This window comes from Erpetoichthys calabaricus, chromosome 7 (genome assembly GCF_900747795.2).
Source record: "Erpetoichthys calabaricus chromosome 7, fErpCal1.3, whole genome shotgun sequence".
Taxonomy (NCBI): Eukaryota; Metazoa; Chordata; class Cladistia; order Polypteriformes; family Polypteridae; genus Erpetoichthys; species Erpetoichthys calabaricus.
The window spans coordinates 29,812,615-29,832,742 of NC_041400.2; the positions used below are offsets into that span (position 1 = coordinate 29,812,615).

Sequence of the window (20,128 nt, forward strand, 5' to 3'; positions counted from 1 at the left end):
AAGACTTTGTATTTCTCTTCACCTGTGGGGCACGTCTTCCCTGTAATCCCCACAGGCACAACACAGTCACAAACAACACACAAACGTAAATCACCACACTCCTCTCTTCTACTACCACCCCTCCACAAGCTTTGTCCTCCTCCTCTCGACTCTGCCCGTTGAGTGGTGGTTGCTGGCTCCTTTTATGACCCACCTGGAAGTGCTCCAGGTGTTTGACCACCTGTTTCCGGTTGCACTCCCGGGTGGGGCTGAAGATTCATCCAGTTGGGCTCAGGAGCTCATGCAGCTCCCCCTGGCAGCCACCCCAGACCCCAACAGGGCTGTGGAGAACTCCATCTCCCATGGAGCCCTGCGGGAGGCTGAGGCACCGCTCCAGCCCGGGGAGGCGGCCATCCAGTGTCCAAGGGGAGGTATTGCACCATCCAGGGCTAGTCCCCCTGAATATATAGTGAAGGGGCACCCCAGCCGGGCATGGGACCCGGCCGTCTGCCACACATGTTTGAGGGCTCCAAAGACGATTAAGAATGGGGCTGTAAGGTGAATGGAGAAGAACAGTCCACCTAAGTTTTGTGTTTTCATGCTGCCCTCAGTTAGGAGAGGTGTCAGTCTCAGATTTTGGAGTGCCACAGTGGCTGCAGGTTTTGTTCCAGCCACTTTCTTCATTTGTGACCAATTACTGCTTCTATTGAAACACAGTTCTTTTTTCTTAATTTTAACTGACTTGCTTTTGTAGATTTAGAACCAACAACCAAACAGTAAGAAGTTGTATCAACTGCCAAAAGATGACCAGCTAACTTAACAGTCTGAAACTCAATTCCTGGGGAATCTCCATTTTCATTACAACCACTGTCTTAATTAGAAGACGGTTCTTGCTGTTAATATTATTTAATTCCATGGCTTGTTGGTACTCTCATTCTGCCACATCAGACATTTTCAAAACTGTTGATTTGTATTTTTCAAAGAACAGCTGTGGATCAAGACAGATCAACATTTCTCAAACCTTCCTTTTTTCCATTTATGTTATTTTATTGAAAATGATATTATAAGATGGACACACAGGTTCAAATGGGATCAAGATACAGTAGCTGTTGGCTCACTTTGCATCTCATTATTGTTTGGTTCATGAAAACGGTTAAAGGTTCTGTTTTTTTTTTTGCTTTGTTGGACATAAAGTATTTTATTTGTTCTACTAATTTGATCAGACTCAGTGTCTTTGAACACTTCCTTTTCCAAATTGTTGACTTTTGCCTTGTTTCAAGTAGTGCAGTCTTCCAAATAAATAGACATTCCACTGATATTTATGCAATAATTGCTAGATCACTGTTTCTTAGACTCGGAAGTTACTAGTTCTGGTTTCACACAGGCTCTTAGTATGTTTGTAACAACCTGACACCACTGCAGAAGAAGTGTTTTGCTTTTCAGTCCAACTCCATCTTTTTTTCATAGAATAATCAGCATAAGTGATAGAATGCAATAGAACTGTGACACAGCAGAAAGGTATAACCTTGTGTGAAATCTGTGGAAACACTCGCTAAGTGAGCTACACATACTTCACCCCCAGCTCCTCTAACTAAATGTCTTTGTGAAAGATCCTCCCACAGATCACAAATGCTACAATGCCAGTGGAGCGGATTACCGAGGCACAGTCAGCTTCACTAAATCCGGCTACAAGTGCCAGCGCTGGAGTGCACAGTTTCCCCACAGCCATCACTTCACCAACCTGGAGTTCCCAGAGCTCGGTGGAGGGCACAACTATTGTCGCAACCCTGGTGGACAGATGGAGGCGCCCTGGTGCTTCACACAAAATGAAAATGTGCGAGTGGAGCTTTGTGACATTCCTGCCTGCAGTAAGTACCCAGCAGAAGGCTTTGTACATTTTTTGTACAGTGCCTATAAAAATACTCACCCTTGTGGAAGTTTTCACATTTTATTGTTGTACATAATTAAATTACAGTAGATTTACAATCAACTGAAACCCCTTGACAGGAGATCTACATTGAATTAATTATGCGACTTATAAAACCAATTAGCTACTCCAGTGATGATTTGGGGGTGTCATATTAAAAGGGGGGCGGCACGGTGGCGCAGTGGTAGCGCTGCTGCCTCGCAGTTAGGAGACCTGGGTTTGCTTCCCAGGTCTTCCCTTGCGTGGAGTTTGCATGTTCTCCCCGTGTCTGCGTGGGTTTCCTCCCACAGTCCAAAGACGTGCAGGTTAGGTGCATTGGTGATCCTAAAATGTCCCTAGTGTGTGCTTGGTGTGTGCCCTGCGGTGGGCTGGCACCCTGCCCGGGGTTTGTTTCCTGCCTTGTGCTGGCTGGGATTGGCTCCAGAAGACCCCCGTGACCCTGTAGCGGGGATATAGCAGGTTGGATAATGGAAGGATGGATATTAAAAGGGGGGGAATACTTATGAGTTCAATTATGTTATATTTGTCATTAATTTAGACCACTTTGCAGAGATCTGGACTTAAAAAAAGGACTTAAAAAGTCCTTTCCTGTTAATCGATGTGATAAAACACCAAATAAATCCACTGTGATTCAATGTTGTGAAAACTTCCAGGGGGTGAGCACTTTTTGTAGGCACTGTATGTATAACACCATTTCAGCATTCTATACAGTGACTTGAGTACTGGGTGCACTATTGCAAATATCTACATGTATTTTATATATACAGTATAGTCTCTGCGGTGCCTTGCAAAATTATTGGAACCCTTGACACAGAGCTTGAACACCTAAGCTAAACAGCATATTTCCTTTTTTCTTATGATTTTTTTCAGTCATAAAAAAATGTCACATTGAAACTCAAAAGTTTTTTAGTGTTATGAAATTCAAAATATCACAGAGAACAAAACTTTAGTGTGGAATTTTGTATTTTGTACCAATGGATCGGTCAAAGGTCTGAATACTTTTGCATGACAATGTATGTGTATTATAGCCTTTCAGAATGCCTTACAAGAGATAAATATTACTGTGCGCTGTATTTGCACCTAACTTGTTAGTTAACTGAAATCTCTTTTAAAAAAAAAAGCTTAAGTTTGGCTTTTTGAAGTTTAGACTTTATTTAAAGGGAAAGATCATGGCTGATTGTTAGCTTTTCTCCTTAGCTTCTTCCTTTTTTAGATCTTCCGATATGCATCTCTCTGTACTGTATATCCTTAACTTTAATTCACATTGTTCAATATTAAAGAACAACTGGATATTCTGCACTTGTTCACATTGCAGTACATTTAACTTCCAGTAGGTGGGGACACAGGCTTGTTTATATGGAGCTACAGCCGTTGACAAGAGGAGTGAAAGTGTGAATACAGAGAGTGCAACAGGCGCTTTTAAAGTTATAAGTGAAGCCACCAGCCCGCCTGCCTCACCTACTTATAAGACCTGGGTCGTATTCTGTAGTAATGTGAAACTGTCAATAACATTTTCAAACTTATAGGCACAATTGTATTGTGGATTCATTCTATTAAAGCGTTTACATGTAAAAGAATACCTTGAAATGCTTTCTCCTAACTGACACCATGGTTACTGCTGCTGCCTCATAGCTTCAGGGACTAAAGTTCAATTCTTGACCCAGTTATTATGTAGTTGATCTGTGCTTTCATTCAGGAATTTCTGTTTCCTCTTTCTTTTGAAAAATATATGTTAGTTTAGTTTTCATTCATCTTTCAAGTGTGTCTTATAATAAAATGGCAACCTGTTGATACCTGGCTAAGCTCCAGCCCCCACACCCATGTAATAGAAAGGCCCACACAATAGCACACCTTTGGATTTATACAGTATGAATTATTATGCTTTTAAAGCCATGGCAATTCATGCTTTTTGTTATCTTTCAGATCCTCGTGAAAACAGTAAAATGGAGATTCTTTACATCCTAACTCCAAGCATTGCAATTCCTCTAGTGACTGCTTGCCTGCTGTTCCTTTTTTTGTATGTGTCGCAATAAGCGGAAAGCTTGCACACCTCCAAGACGTCAACTTGTGGCCTCCCCCAGCCAAGATATGGAATTACCTCTCATCAACCAACATAAACACCAGGTAGTGTATTTTCTGTCTACGAAAATATTTTTTGCTGTACCTAGCACTAGAGAAGTATTCAGGAGCTAACTCACTTAAGTAGTACATATGGCCTGATAATGAAGCATACCTTCAAACAGCTTGTTTCACTGGAAAGTCAGTTCTGTTAAATCTCATCAGTAGGTGGGTTCATTTAGATGGCTTGACTGTCATTGGTGAAATGAACCCACAAATGTGAAAGACTTTGGCAATGTCTGTCCATATTCACTGGATTGTGAGTCCACAGATCAGAGCACAGCGTAGTCCAGATCAGTGGTCTCAAACCTGTAAAATATCCATGGGCTGCTGGCTTTTAATGTCCTAATGATAAAAGTCAGCCTCAATTTTTAACATTCCTGCAAATATCCACACATAAACAAATTCTAATTTGATGCAACTTTTTTTTGCAAAATGAACTTCCTTTCAAGAGGAAATCTTAGCCAAGAGAGACTGAATGTACTCTCTAACTTTTCTAATAAAGCAGTCTTACTTTCCTGTATATGCAGTATTTTCACAAATATTTTAAATTGGATGCCATACTGTCAAGAGGTTCAGTGGAAGACAGCCACTGAAATGTTGGGAGTGGAAATTGTGAGAACAATCACCTAAAGGACTTTGCCATAGTGTCCCAAAAGAAAAAGAGCTGGATTTGCTGAAGAAATTAGTCACCCATTATGCATATACTAATAAAAATGCATTTCAACGGATGGTGTACAACAAATATTAGCACTACCGTAGAGACCGTTAACTCTATACAAGGTGAAAAAAAAATAAAATTCAATAATCTACTGTTTTAGTTTCCCTATTATTACACTGTATCTAGTAAGTTATTATACTTTGGGAAGTAGACGTTCCCCTAGGATATAAAATTACATTGTGTTTCATTTTCTTTATATATGTGTATGTATACTACAGTCAAAAGGTTTTAGAACACCTCAGTTTGCCAGTTTTTCTTCAAATTTAATCAGCTGATATGCAATGAACTGATCTAAAATGGTGAAAAGGTAAGCAGTAAACTGTCATACATTTAAACTGAAAAAAAGGAAGTATCAGAATATTGCAAATGGGCCTTCTTCGGGGAACAGCTAATAGGTTACAACCAGCAAGCACTTTGCACTGGTATCCCAACTCCTGTTGATTAATTAAACCCCCTTTATCTGTCTTAAAGCAGAGTTGGAACGCACTGTGTTACTACACTCTCTGAGGAATCGTACTACTTTGGACAATATTACACTGTAGAAAGTTGTAAAGTCCAGTGATAGTGGCAAGAAAATTGCAGTTAACAAATGAAATGAGACAACATTGTTACCTTTAGAAGTGTAGGCCTTTCATGTTGAGAAACTGCAAAAAAAATCACAGCGTCAGTGAGTATACTGGTGTCCTACACAATCCAAAGGTAACAGGAAACTGGAACAAACTCTGATAGGACGAGATCTGGCAGACCCAAAGCCACAAGCCAATCAGGAGACAAGTTTCTGAGGGTCACCAGCTGGTGTGATCACAGGCGCCTCACAGCACAACAGCTTCAAGCACAACTTAACAGTGCAGGTGGTAAAAAGCAAGTCTCAGTTTCTACTGTGAAGAGGAGACTTTGTGCTGCAGGTTTGACAGGGCGAGTGGCAGTAAGAAAGCCATACCTTAAAATACAAATCAGGGCCTTGAAACACTGGCTGTGGACTACTGCAGACTGGGAGAAAGTCTTAGGGGCTTATGAATCAGAATTTGAAATCTTCAGTTCATCACGCAGGGTGTTTGTACACTGTTGAGTTGGTGATGTGATGGTTCCTCAGTGTGCAACACCAATTGTCAAACATGGAGGAGGAAGTGTGATGGTCTGGAGTTCAGAGTTGGTGACTTGCACAAAGTGACAGGCATTCTGAATCAAAAGGGTTACCTCAGTTTGGCTGTTACTGTATATCAGCAAAAGGGGGCTGCTTTGATGAATCAAAAATCTGAATAAAATTTTGTGCACTTAATGATTCATTGGCTTAGGTTTTTTTATTTGCCATTATTTGTTCTATGCCTTGATTTCATGAAACATTAAGACAGTAAACTGTGTGCATTTCCATAAAACTGGTAGTGTATATACTGTATATATGTGTGACGGTGAGTGCTTATCTTCAAGCAGGCTCGCTTTATTTCGTTTTGGGATTGAATTTTAAGTAAAACAGTTATATTTGTAGATAAAAATGAATTTCAATTATTGGTTTAAAAAAAACCATAGCAACAGTATCTTCTTAACTACCCAACCACAGCACTTTTTTGTTGGTCATCCATATACGTAAGTTAAACAGCATCAGCAGCCTTTCTTCAAGAGCTCCAAGGCTCAAGACTTCTATCTTGACAAGATGGGTTATCTCACACCTGTATGCTGAAGACCAAAACAGACCACAGTTCTCCTCTTAATGGAAAGCTGAGCTTTCAGGGACCCGATGCAACTTGAAATTTGATAAGGGTATGATTAAGGTATTTTTTACGCCAGGAAACTGTAAATCCACTTTCCTCTGTTGCATATTTGCAAAGTGCCACATTTCAGGGTTATGTGCTGGTTTAGGTCACTCTAACATGTTGATTACATTGAAGTGATTATGTGATTGTCAAATATTCACATATTTTGTAAGGTTCCAGACTTTCAGGAAGCTGGCTTACTTTCTACACAGCGCTCTAATCAGACATGTTGACTGGGGTCTGGCTTGGGCATTGATATTTGTGTCACTGCTATTTGCATGTTTCATTTTAGAATAGAGTAACTCCAGATGGATGCTCTTGTACTTGTCTGCCATTCTAAGCCTAAATTCTGTTTCTGTTTGTTTACAAGGCAAAACTGAAAGAGCTCAACCCTAGTGCTTTGCATTTTTTGGAGGAGCTTGGAGAAGACCGCTTTGGAAAAGTATACAAAGGACATATGTATGGCACTGCCCCTGGGGAGCAAGCTCATGTTGTTGCCATCAAGACAATCAAAGACAAAGCTGACATGACACTACGGGAAGAATTCAAGCATGAAGCTCTCATGAGGTCTCGTCTGCAACATCCTTTTGTCGTCTGCCTGCTGGGACTGGTCACCAAGGACCAGCCCATGAGTATGGTCTTTAGTTACTCATCTCACGGTGACCTGCATGAATTCTTGGTCATGAGGTCTCCTCACTCTGATGTTGGTAGCACCGATGATGACAAAACAGTCAGGTCTACACTGGAGCCATCAGACTTTCTTCACATCATCACCCAGATTGCTGCAGGCATGGAATACTTGTCCAGTCACCATGTTGTTCATAAAGATCTGGCAACCAGAAACATTTTAGTCTATGATAAACTGAACGTGAAGATCTTGGAACTAGGCATGTTCCGGGATGTTTACTCAGCAGATTACTACAAATTAATGGGGAATAACCCTTTTCCAATTCGCTGGATGTCTCCAGAGGCAATATTGTATGGCAAATTCTCTGTGGATTCAGATATTTGGTCTTTTGGAGTTGTCTTGTGGGAGATCTTTAGCTATGGCTTGCAGCCCTATTGTGGTTACTCCAATCAAGATGTCATTGAGATGGTCAGGAACCGACAGGTGCTGGCATGCCCTGATGACTGCCCTGCCTGGATTTATACCCTGATGTTGGAGTGCTGGAATGAGTTCCCAACTAGAAGACCCAGATTTAAAGATATTCATACTCGACTAAGGACATGGGAAAGCCTCTCCAACTATAACAGCTCTGCTCAAACCTCTGGGGCCAGCAACACCACTCAGACCAGCTCTCTCAGCACAAGTCCGGTCAGCAATGTCAGCACAGCACGATACGTCGGGCCAAAGCAGAAAGCCCAAGCATTTTCACCACCCCAGTTCATTCCCATGAAGGGCCAGATTCGACCAATGGTCCCACCACCACAGCTCTATATTCCAGTTAATGGCTACCAGCCAATGCCAGCCTATGGTGCCTACCTACAGAATTTCTACCCCATGCAGATTCCCATGCAGATCCCTCCACAGCAAGTGCACCCTCAGATGATCCCAAAAGCTGGGTCTCATCACAGTGGAAGTGGCTCCACCAGCACAGGTTATGTCACAACCGCTCCTTCAAATGCTTCCATGACCGAACGGGCAGCTTTACTTACAGAAGATCTAAAAGCCTCTGAAGAAAAGCAATGTGTGAACTCCGAAACAACCCCTACTTCCATGCAGGATGAAGACGTTTCCGTCCCAGAGACAGAGTTATTGGGAGACAGCGACATTCCACACCTGGAGGAAGCCGAGACACGTTCAGAAGCATAACCAGTGGCAGGTTCTCTTCGGCAAGGCTCTCAAGTACTTTATCTGAAGGGAATGATTTTATTTGAAAATTCCAAAAGAACTGGGTAGGAACTCCTCTTAAAGCCCAGCTGAAACCCAAAAAGGTGCCCGGGGAGCATTTGAGTTATCAGATTGTTACTGAGTATTGCAGAGATGTTCAGCCAGACTCTCTTTACTGTTGCTGTGCAACGTGAGGCAGTATATTGGGGGTATGTCAAAGTTGGCCGTATCTTGAGGGGGAAGTATTGGAGCTCCAGATGAACTGAGCTTCTTACAACACACGTGCCTTAACAGTCCATATATGAACAGACATTTTTATATAACTGAGGAAAGCTGAAGAGAACTCAACGGTACATTTTTGTCAGAATTTATTCTGAACTCTTATAAGTGTGTCATGAAAAATGGGGCCAGTGTTCAATGAAGAGAAATGTTTTTGCATTAAAGAAAAAATATTCAACGTCAAACAGCAGGAATCTAACAAGACCGTGGGTGCTGGAGATATCTGAGACAAGGGTACCAGTTAGTGGCAACAAGTCTTTGTATTACAGTGTTTGTTGTTTTTTTTTTTCTTTCAAAAGAGGCAATTTGTACATGTTTTTAATTTTGCTTCCTTTTTATTGGAAAACCCTGTACAGACTTGTAATTTATGTGTTTTACGGTTTCAAAATAGCTTTCATTTTGAAGTTGCTTTTTTATTATAATTTAAATGTTTTACTTAATCCACGTGGGTGAAGTTTGTTCATGGTTAAGTGATTATTACTTTTCTGTTACTGTTGGCAAACAATTTCTTTGATTTCAATTATGATTTTTGTAAGCCTCACAAAAAAAAAAAATGGTGTATTTGTAAGGAGCACACCGCTTAGCCACATATGTTGTTTACATCCACGAGTGGAGTATCCAATAAAGAAAAGCGTTATTAACATTCCACGTCATGTGCAGTGATTCCAGTGCATGCACATTTCCTTTAAATCCATCCATCCATCCATTACCCAACCCGCTATATCCCAACTACAGGGTCACGGGGGTCTGCTGGAGCCAATCCCAGCCAACACAGGGTGCAAAGCAGGAAACAGACCCCGGGCAGGGCGCCAGCCCACCGCAGTTTCCTTTAAATCTCGCCTTCAAATTAATTACTGTGAGAAGAAGAATCTGTTCGTGCCTACTCCAGCAGTCCATCATGGACACAAGCACTGTAGCTCTGAACAGTCAAAAAATGTTGTTCTTAAACAGAGAGATACAGAGAGTAGCAGAAGGAGCAGGGCTTCTAAGAACACTGGAGAAAAACACTGGAAGCAGAGCTGTTAGAGCTCCAGGGTGGTGGTCACATGTGTGGAGAAAGGCCTGGCTGGAGCCACTGTAAGGTGTGGAGCACCTTGTTGGACAAGAAACATGTGACCTCCACAACTGCTCATGTATGTCACTTTGAGGCAGTTCACCCTCCCACAACTCCAGTACAAACCATAGTGTAACGGCGTATCGTATCACGAGTGTCATATGTTTTAAGTCCAGCGTGGATCTCCACACCTTGCAGTGGCTACAGCCAGATATTATTATTATTATTATTATATGTGTGTGTGTGTGTGTGTATGTGTGTGTCATTTTTAAACTCTCACAGTGTCCACTTCAGTTTTTTTTCCAGACTCCTTCTATATTCCTAAATTGTCTGTTTTGAGGATTATTGTGGTTTTAGCTTGGTCTTAACATGCGTGAATACACTTTTCTTGCCTTATTCCAAGTCGGCACCGCACTGTAGCAGGGAATGAATAAAAGAAAAGGGGGCACTGAACGCAGCCACAGACTCATTTGTGATTGTGAAACTGAAAAGGTTGCAAAGAGCATTTCAGACTAGGGATTGGAAAGGCCGAGAACACCACGGTACACTTACCGTCATGTATTGGGCACCACATGGTAATATTTTTTTTTTACATTTTGCAGTATAGTGAATAGTGAAGTTCAGTTCTGTAATTTATTGCAATTTACTATTCCTTCTTTTCTTTGTAGAGAAAAGCCAAGCAAAATGACACCTTTTATTGGCTAACTAAAAAGATTACAATATGCAAGCTTTCGAGGCAACTCAGGCCCCTTCTTCAGGCAAGATGTAATACAGAAACTGGAGTTCCCTGTGTTTATATAGACACCAGGACAGATACAGCACTGGAAAACCTTTACGCGAGACATCTTAAATGTAAAAAATGAATAGACCTCTTCAGGCTAAGATTCATTAAGCAAGAGAGGAGAACAATGTCTAGTCAAGATCTTTGGATAATGAACTCAATACAAGTTGAACTTACAGTCCTACAGGCAAAAATACATTCAACCTTTTTTTCCTAATAAGAGAAACCTTTAACATGATTATGTAAATATATGTATATATAATATTGAATTACGATGGTAAATCAAAAAGTAAAGACAATTTGAAAATTGTATGGTAAACGCAATGGACAGAAGGTGACACAATACAACACATACGTTTGCCCAAAGTCATCTCACTACGCCATGTTGTTGAACAATAGGGTGCAATCCCGCAGCAGAGCATCTGTGTTCATTTTACCTTGGCTTCAGCGAGATTAATGGCGGGGTGCTGTGCTGTACTACGCGTGTTCAAACTACCCATAAGCCATTGTGGACGTATTTTATTGTGTCATCTTCTATCTGTTGCGGCTACTGTGTTAATGTTCAAATTGCTTTTACTTTTTGATTTACCCTTATAGAAATACAATTCAGATATTTTGATACTTTCCTATTTCAGACTGAGAGGTACTAGGGTGTTGTACCGTGTTAGCCATTATGAACATAGTGAGAAGTCAAGCAAAATGACACCTTTTATTGGCTAAATAAAAAGATTACAATATGCAAGCTTTCGAGACAACTCAGGTGTAACACACGACTGAGATGAGCTGTCATGTTTCTAGTGTCGTCTAAATGTTTTGTTTTTCTGTGACAGTGCATGTGGATTGCATGATTCATGTTAAGCTCTTTCTTGTCTGTAATGCTGAGAAAACAAAAATGACCGGAGATAATGAACTTAAGTGTGGAAGGAGCATTTTGTAACAAATGCTATGAAATATCTCCTGTCTATTAAAAATAAACGTTCACAGGCTGCTTTCATTACTCATGTGAAAGAGGAAAAGTGTGCAGTGTAAAATTTAAGGCTCTTCAGGAGCAAAATAACGCATTTGCTTATACAATAACCAACAAAAACATTCATAACTTTAACATCCAAATAAATTAAGTTTATAGAGGAAATATCACAACCAAAAATATTATACGGATGCTTTTTTTATGCAGATATCCCTAAAGGGGATTCTGAAAAGTCAAAAAGAGATGAATGCCTGGACAAGCAGACTGTCATCACAAGGCAAAGAAACATCAACTACACGTTAGGAAGCGATGGGCCTGCTGAGTGCTTACGATTGGAGCAAATCACATGGCAAAAAACAGCATGATTAACACTTTTCAGGAGATTTTCCTCTAATTAAATAAAAAGAAATGCTCACATGTGACTCTATTTGCATTAGAACTCACAGCAGACTGCAGTTTCAGGAGGCTTCAGGATGGACTCCTACTAATGAATTCCCAAATCATCCCTTTCTTTTATGATCACCTTTGTCAAGCAGGAAGCTTTATTCTTATACCAGTCACCCGTTATAATCGAGACCTCGTATTGGAGAAGGTAGGCAGCTGATCATTTCTGTTTCTTTTTAAAGCTTAATAGAAAATGAGGATTTTTTTAAAGAGCTGTATGTACAGAAATTAATTCTGCCTCCATGACTGGCTTGCTTGAATAAAAGATTTAATGTAGAAATAGTTAACAGTGTGATCAGATGAGGAGCAGGTCATCCATTTCCATGCTCACCAGTAACTAATTTTGTATAACAAAAAAAAGCATTAAACTAAAATCACCTGGGAAAAGAATTGTACTTTTGTGGATTAACAAACAGCAGTATTCATTGCTGCCTATTTTCACATTTCACATCAACTGTGATTAGATAGAAAAAAGTGATGAGGTAACAAGGAGTCATCAAGAAGTTCAACTTAGAAGCACAGATGATGGTGACAATGAAAAGGTTCAGGGCCAGGCCTGGCCACCTTGTTCTACAGTTACAAGTGGAGTTGATGTTTACCTTGCAGACAGCTGGATCCATCTATTGTTGTAGCCACCTACTTCAGTTTACACTTAGGGAGGTTGAAACTTATCTGGCAGCATTACATCAAGGCAGGAAGGGACATCATTCAATTACAGAGCACACTTGCATATATTCATGTCTAAATTAGTGTTGAAAATCAACCTAACGCACACTTTTGGGATCTCAGAGGAGGAAAACTGAGGTCCTAGAGAAAACAACAGCACAGAGAGAACATGCAGACTTCACGTAGACAATAATAACTAGGCCAGGATTTGAACCAGGGATTTTTGAGAAGGTGCATGGCTGTGCCACCCCAAGATTATTGGATGAAGTGTAATCAATCAAAAAACCTTAGGGTATTGTCAGAAGATAGATAGATAGATAGATAGATAGATAGATAGATAGATAGATAGATAGATAGATAGATAGATATGAAAGGCACTATATAAGATAGATAGATAGATAGATAGATAGATAGATAGATAGATAGATAGATAGATAGATAGATAGATAGATAGATAGATAGATAGATAGATAGGGAAAGGCAAAGGTGTCCTGCATTTGCTTCCTACTATTCTCTAAGGTACTGGCAGAGTCTCACTGTTGCCCTGGCACCATTATGAAAGGCTTGGGTAGCTTTTACATTTTCCTGATGACCATGGAGTAGAAATGGTCTCAAATGTGAATGTATCGCTATCATATCAGGGCTGGATCACTTTGCTTTCCTCTGCCTCATATTGATGGGTCATTTTTGGCAATCCAAGTCAGTCATTTTCACAGAGTCTCTCCCTGCAAGCGGTGCTTAGTGAATCTGTAGCTATGATGTGTCTTTGCCAGCTCCACATCTAGATAAGTTATGGCACCGAGGCATAATCTCCGTCAAGAGCTCCTTAGCAGTCCGCTTTGTTCCATATGTATACTGTATGTCTGACTCCATCTCTGATGTTAACAGTGGCACAAGGCAGCACTCATGGCTTTGAGCTGAGGTGATCCTCTTCCTCTGCTTCTTGAACAGGCTGCTCCAGCAGACTGCTGAGTTAAAGGCTGACTGTGAGAGATGATCCCCTCAAGCGCTCAGAGTTGGAATGACTCTCTCTTAAGAATAAAGGTTCTAAAATGGCACTTTATTGGGCTGTGTGGCTGCTTGTAGAACCTTTGCTGGACAAAGAACTATTTAAATCTGGGAGGGTTTTTTTTGTACATGAAGTTGGTTCTTCGGGCGTTGAGAAGGTTCCTATTATGTGGAGAAAGCAGAAATCTTTAGTGTTTAGAAGGATACTGACTAACAAGAAAACATGGGAAAATGAAGAGTCCTTTTAAAATCTTGAAGCCATTGGGATTTCGGTTATCTATTCAAGGTTCTTTATGGAGCCCGTTACAGATTTAAATAAATAAAGGTATTTTCTATAACTTTCACGTGCGTGATATTTTTGAGAACCAAAAATGGGTTCCCTATGACTCTTAAGAACCACTGTGGCACCTTTATTTTAAGAGTGTACGGATGGAGACACAACATGTCTTTTCACCCTTTCAGTTAATAAAGTTGAGGACGAAATCCTGATGTGTACCAAACCCACCACTAGAGGCCACCACAGCGCCTAATGATCTGTCTATAACAAATGATGAGCCTGCTGGTCTGCTAACCAATGACAAAGGAGATTTGGGGCCAGCCACCGGGGGCGTGACCAGAGCTGCAACGGCGCCCCTCATGTGTCTAGTAGCCCTGTAATTTCGCGCACAGAGCGCTGAATGTACGCGTGATGGATGTGTGCTCCCTGTACGGAGGCACGAGACCGGCGTCGTCGTCAACTGCACCGGGTGGCACTCGTCAGATGTCTGGTGCGATTGCCTGCTCCACTCAGCCCGACTGTCCCCCTGAATCCCCTTTGGCCTGCGGCGAGCCGTACAACTTTTTCGTTCGCTCCTTCCTTGGTTTGCCAGTCCCGTCTGCCAAACGAACAGAGTGTTTGCCTGGAAACTCTGTAGTGCGCAGGAAAAGAGAATTCACCCCGGAGGAGCAGAAGGACAGCAACTACTGGGTAAAGAGACGCAGAAACAACGAGGCAGCGCGCAGGTCCAGGCAGCGCAGGAGGATGGAGGAAATGCTGTTGGAGACGCGGGCGGTCGAACTTCTGCGGGAAAACGAGAAGTTAAAAGCTGCTCTCTTCGCTGTCCGATACCGACTGGGCAACAACGAGCATGACAATGCCCAGGAAGTCTATCGATCGGGGATGTGCGCTTTCCCCGATCGGCCATCAGCCCCTCAAGAGTTACCTGCGACAGATGGGAGGCACCACGAAGTCCTCGCCTCAGACGCTTTCGCTCCCGGACACGGCGCCTTCGTTGTGGGCTATAGTGATGCACATTTCTGTGACACATCACAGAGCCAGTTGTCTTTAGACATTATCGGGGCGCCTCCACATTGCCCCTCTCCTTCGGAGACTGATTACGTGCCTTACAGACAGAACCAGAGCCGCGAAAACGACCCTGCGGGGCTTCCAAAAGCGATTCGGAACGAGCCGTTTACTTATGAACGTCTGTCTACTGATGCATTAAATGTAAACCTTGATGTGAATTTTTGTTCTGACGGCAATCTTCCAAGTCGGACAAAGGAATTGGAGAACTCCAACGAGCCAGAGAATCTGAGTGGAGTGAACGACATTGCTTATTGTAGATCGCCACACAAACCAGCTCGCAATGAGACGATGTCCTCTGGAATTCAACTGAACAAATTGCCCCATAAACTCCGATTGAAAGTGACAGCCCCTCGCAGCAACGGAGACGGAATAGGACTGGGTCTAGATGCGCTTTCTCGTAAACAAGATGTAGAGGAGCCCGCTTCTCAGGGGTCGGCCGATCGGCCAGGAGCTCTGGACTTTTTGGAAGAATCGGAACGGCAAGATGCTTCACAGAAGGTCGAGTCAATGGACGCGCTTTACAATCGGAGACACGTCGCAGGGAGAGAAGAGGAAAGGAAAGAAGACCAGAGCCACAATAAGAGGGGCACTCCTGGGGTCGTTCACTTTCACTCCGCTAAAAGAGACTGTCCGCTAACGAAGAAGAGGGATGACTGGGGTGCAAACGACCATTTGAGGGACCAGTTGGCGTCGCTGTCTGCTGAAGTGGAGCGCCTCAAGCAAATACTTCTAATGCGGACGACTGCTTAAATGTGGCTTAACAAGAATAAGTGCATTATAAACGAGTCACAATAAACGCAACGTTGCATCCTCTCCTGTATATCCACACTTTTCATGTCCTTCCCCCTTACAGGTACACGTGATTGTTCAGTTTAAGCCTAAAGTGTGGCGCAGTAGTCGGCGTTAAGGGTTCAAACCCCGCATCTGTTACTGTTTGACCACGAGCTAGTCACTTAACCTGCCAGGGCCACAACTGAAAAGAATGTAACCAACTGTATCTCAAATGTTCTAATTCGCCTTGGACAATAACTACTATTAATAAGTAACCAATGCTTTTCCAATAACGCCCCTGTAGACATCGGTGAGTACTAATGGAGACAGGGGCGGCACGGTGGCACTGCATTAATAAAGTAATATTTTAATAGGTATATAACAACGAAGTCCGTTAATATTTCAATACATTGCTAGGTAAGGAATCGACAAAGCACTAATCAAGAACGCATAATTATTAGAAATGTCACCCATTTACAGTTGGCTGAACAGAATTGTAAAGTGAAAAACGTAACTCTGGGTCGGGGAGGCAGGGTGGCGCAGTTGTTGGCGGAGTCTGCGCGTGTGTAAATGATATCCTCATTCAAGCGCACAACGGGAACACTAAGCAGCCCCACGAACAACAGGTTAACTGGCAGCCGCGGACTGGGAGTGACTGTGGGTGTGGGCCAGTGTGCACTCCCTTAGAAGTCGGGAGAGGTTGCGATATTAACCCTGAGCTGGATGAGGAGATAGTAATCTAAAGTGAAACGGGCTTCAGCGACGTGTGATTTATTTTTGTAACCGGTGTGTATCAGGTAAGGAAGACTAAGTGAGATTATTAGTATTTTTATTTACCGTATGAATTTATCTAAGGTCAAACTGTCAAACCATGTGCTTACGATCTGACATGATTGCGCTCAATTTTATTATCGTTTGGCCGACGACCTTTTCAAATGAATGTGACTTATTACATCTGAGATACCCATGGTTCCATTTCTTTTGCTTTTCCAATTGGAGCAGGTGAATTCACTTGTTCAGGGTCACACATTATCAATGGCAGGATTTGAACCCACAACCTTAGGGTCTGAAGTCCAAAGTGTTAACTACTGCGCTACGCGGATTTGACAAAAATACGTTACAAAGTAACGTGAGTGATTTGAATCTAGGCTTTTCAGTTTACAACTGTTATATTAAATATGAATGTGGAATATATCCATCCATTTTTCCAAAGCCGCCTAATCCAATTTTGGGGTCACGGGCACCTGGGCCTGTGCCGGTGGGATCACACAGAAGGCACACAAACACACTTTTATAAGCGATACAGGCTCGTTTAGATCGGGCCCAGATATTTCAAAACTGCCTAATTTTGCAGTTACAACTGTTACAAAGTAAAAAAAAAAGTGCGATGGCTTTTAAGACGTCATACTCTAAATGAAGTAAAAATTAATCGAGTGCATATCAGTGAAAACATTTGTAGCAGTCAGTTACTTTCCTCCTACGATTTTAGTGACCCTTTTCTTTGAAGTGATGTTTGAATGGACGTGTCTTTCGAGGACTCTCCGTTCTATCAAACTACGCTTGCAACGATTCTTTCAATGAAGGCGGAATAACCTGCAGCGCAAACAGTGGGACCACCAGCAGCACAACAGCCTCCCATCCTACACCACTCGATCCGCTAAAGCACCGATAGGATGTTTTAAGTTCTAAAGGAGATCATTTCGTGCGTTCACCACAGCGCATTGGGGGCACAGGACGAGCAGCTGGCAGTTGTGTGACAGGATTTGTTTTTGAGTGACTTTGTGTGCGTTTTCTGGCTACAGTCACGCACCCGGGCCATTTGAGCCTAAAGCTGAATGGAGTCGGATACATCGCGATCTCGTCTTCAGTGAAGCATTCTGAACCCAAATATGGAAATTCTAAAGAGGTCGGAATCACTGCTGCTGCCTGTCAAACGATTATAAAAGGGCGCCATGTTTCTGTACCTCCATCGGTTTTCTGTATCTAGCTTGTCAAAGTCAGACCGGAGCTTTTTCCAGTAGCGCCACTCCGTCGCTGAGCTTACTCCCCATACTGTGCACTGTGTTGCCCCGAAATACTCTTTAAGCATATCGCATACATTGATCTTTTTTTTTTGTTTTGATTTCTTGTAACTTAACAACCTGAACACCCCATTTACTTTGGGATCTTTCAAAATGTTGAACCTTAATATCTCGGTATAGGATACACTGTAAAAAATGTCAGTAAATTTAACGGTAAAAAATACTATAAATGGTGAAGGTAAAAGATCTTTTCTGTAAAAAGGAAACTTACCTTATGCTCTACTGAAAATTACCAGTATATTCTAAGCATTACATTTCATTATGGGTGGCACGGTGGCGCAGTGGGTAGCGCTGCTGCCTCGCAGTTGGGAGACCTGGGGACCCGGGTTCGCTTCCCGGGCCCTCCCTGCGTGGAGTTTGCATGTTCTCCCCGTGTATGCGTGGGTTTCCTCCGGGCGCTCCGGTTTCCTCCCACAGTCCAAAGACATGCTGGTTAGGTGGATTGGCGATTCTAAATTGGGCCTAGTGTGTGCTTGCTGTGTGTGTGTGTCCTGCGGTGGGTTGGCACCCTGCCCGGGATTGGTTCCTGCCTTGTGCCCTGTGTTGGCTGGGATTGGCTCCGGCAGACCCCCGTGACACTGTGTTCGGATTTAGCGGGTTGGAAGATGGATGGATATTTCATTATTTTTTACAAAGTTCTGTAAAATCGATATTTTTCTGCCTTCAAAATATGCTAAAAACCGTTTACTGATGCATTACAATTACACTGAAAAAATCTGTTATTTTGACAGTGTTAAACTGTTAAATAGCGAAGGTAAACAACCGTAAAATGTAAAACGGTAAAGCGCTGTTTCAGTAAAACCGGTTACGGTGTTTGCATAAGGACACGCCCCCTTTACCGTATTGTTCCTGGTGAACCGCAGGATACCTTTGAACATCCATCCATCCATTTTCCAACCCGCTGAATCCGAACACAGGGTCACGGGGTCTGCTGGAGCCAATCCCAGCCAACACAGGGCACAAGGCAGGAACCAATCCCGGGCAGGGTGCCAGCCCACCGCATACCTTTGAACAGGAGGGAAAAAAACTTAAACTAAGTTAGCAGACTTCTTTTTCCCTGCGTGCTGAAGGTTTTTTTGAGGTTATGGAAGCTGATTTATGGTGAGTTGTATTCGATAAGCGGGCACACCTGTAGGCCGTCATACAGCACAAAGGTACCAGACAATGTGCCATAACTTCTTTAAACATTGAATTGTTTCAGTGTGTATAATTAAATGGTACCTGTTTGCTATGGGTGGTTGTTACTTTACTGATGCAGACTCTGTACTGGGGTTTGACCCTGACGGTACTTAATGGTTTATTGATTGGCATATTTATTACACGACATGAATTTCTGCTTATGGTTAAACATTCCCTTCTGTTGGAATTTGTTGCAAAGAAAAAGCAGTTTTTACTACAAAATTATACTGTAGACCTAAAAATAATGCCACCTTATTTATTACAGTAAAATTTTGGCAAACCAGCTGCCAGTTTTTTATCGTAAAAATAAAATTTTTATAGACCTAGAAATACTGTCACCTTTTTTTTTTACTGTAAAATTCTGGCAACCCCAGCTGCCAGTATTTTACCGTAAATTTAGCATTATTTTTTTTACAGTGTACGCTTGTTAGTCGGACAAGCATGTAAGAATTTCACTGTACACAGTAATGTTATCATTTTAAATGTACGTGTGGCTCTACAGTTTTTATATACAGTATACACTTTGCAGGGCTGATTTGACACAACAAGAAGAAGTTCATTTAACACCGGAGATCTCGGTGTACTCTACACATGGCAATAACAATTCTAGTACTAAATTTACAGGAGTTGGGCTACGCCAGCAGAATAAAGAACTTATTTATAAGCTGAACAGCGGGCATCGCTGCCCTGCAGGGTTTACCCGTTCTTCTCATGATGTGGGTTCCCTCCTGGTGCCCAGCTTCCTCCCAGAGTACAAACACTTGCAGGTAAAGTGGATTTGCGATAGTAAAGTGGTGGGTCCCTGCTCACTGTGTGATGAACTGGCTCCCAGTCTGGGCACTGGTCCTGCCTTGTGCCCTAAGCTTGCTGGCTTGCGCCAGCGTCCTGCTACCCTGCTCTGGATAAGCGGGTTTAGAACATGGATGGATGGATAAACTGAAAAATGAAAAACCAAGTGAAAGACGCACAGTTCTTCTTCAGGCTTGACCACCGAAGAGAGCAGTTTTCAAAACAGCATAACTGCTCGATTTGTAGACATCTTGCCAAGTGTCCTGGATTACGAGTTGCTGCCTTCATGGGGCTTGTTGGCTGTTCTCTGAATGGTCTGCCTTGTGTTTGTCTGCGCTTGCTTATGTGTGTATGTTTTTATGCATGGAAGTATTTATGAGTGCATGTATGTGTGTTTTATGTGTGATTGTAATCAGTTGTGACACCTTCAGCACCTC

At 42.3% G+C, this 20,128-nt stretch overlaps 2 protein-coding genes across 2 annotated transcripts in view; both read left to right on the forward strand.

Moving 5' to 3' along the window:
- ror2 (receptor tyrosine kinase-like orphan receptor 2) overlaps positions 1-9,247 on the forward strand; it is a 245,078-nt gene extending 235,831 nt beyond the window's left edge. The window contains 4 exon segments of the mRNA XM_028804876.2: positions 1,602-1,847; positions 3,830-3,918; positions 3,920-4,030; positions 6,867-9,247. Coding sequence (XP_028660709.1) covers positions 1,602-1,847; positions 3,830-3,918; positions 3,920-4,030; positions 6,867-8,309 — 1,889 coding nt within the window. The 3' untranslated portion in view covers positions 8,310-9,247.
- Positions 9,248-14,214: 4,967 nt separating this feature from the next.
- LOC114654095 (nuclear factor interleukin-3-regulated protein-like) lies at positions 14,215-15,621 on the forward strand. Its single transcript, XM_028804514.1, has one exon. It carries the CDS (start codon positions 14,215-14,217, stop codon positions 15,619-15,621), a length of 1,407 nt encoding a protein of 468 aa, XP_028660347.1.
- Positions 15,622-20,128: the final 4,507 nt, after the last annotated feature.

Coding starts and splice junctions, on each gene's coding strand:
- LOC114654095 (XM_028804514.1), top strand. CDS start 14,215: ATGGATGTGTGCTCCCTGTACGGAGGCACGAGACCGGCGTCGTCGTCA.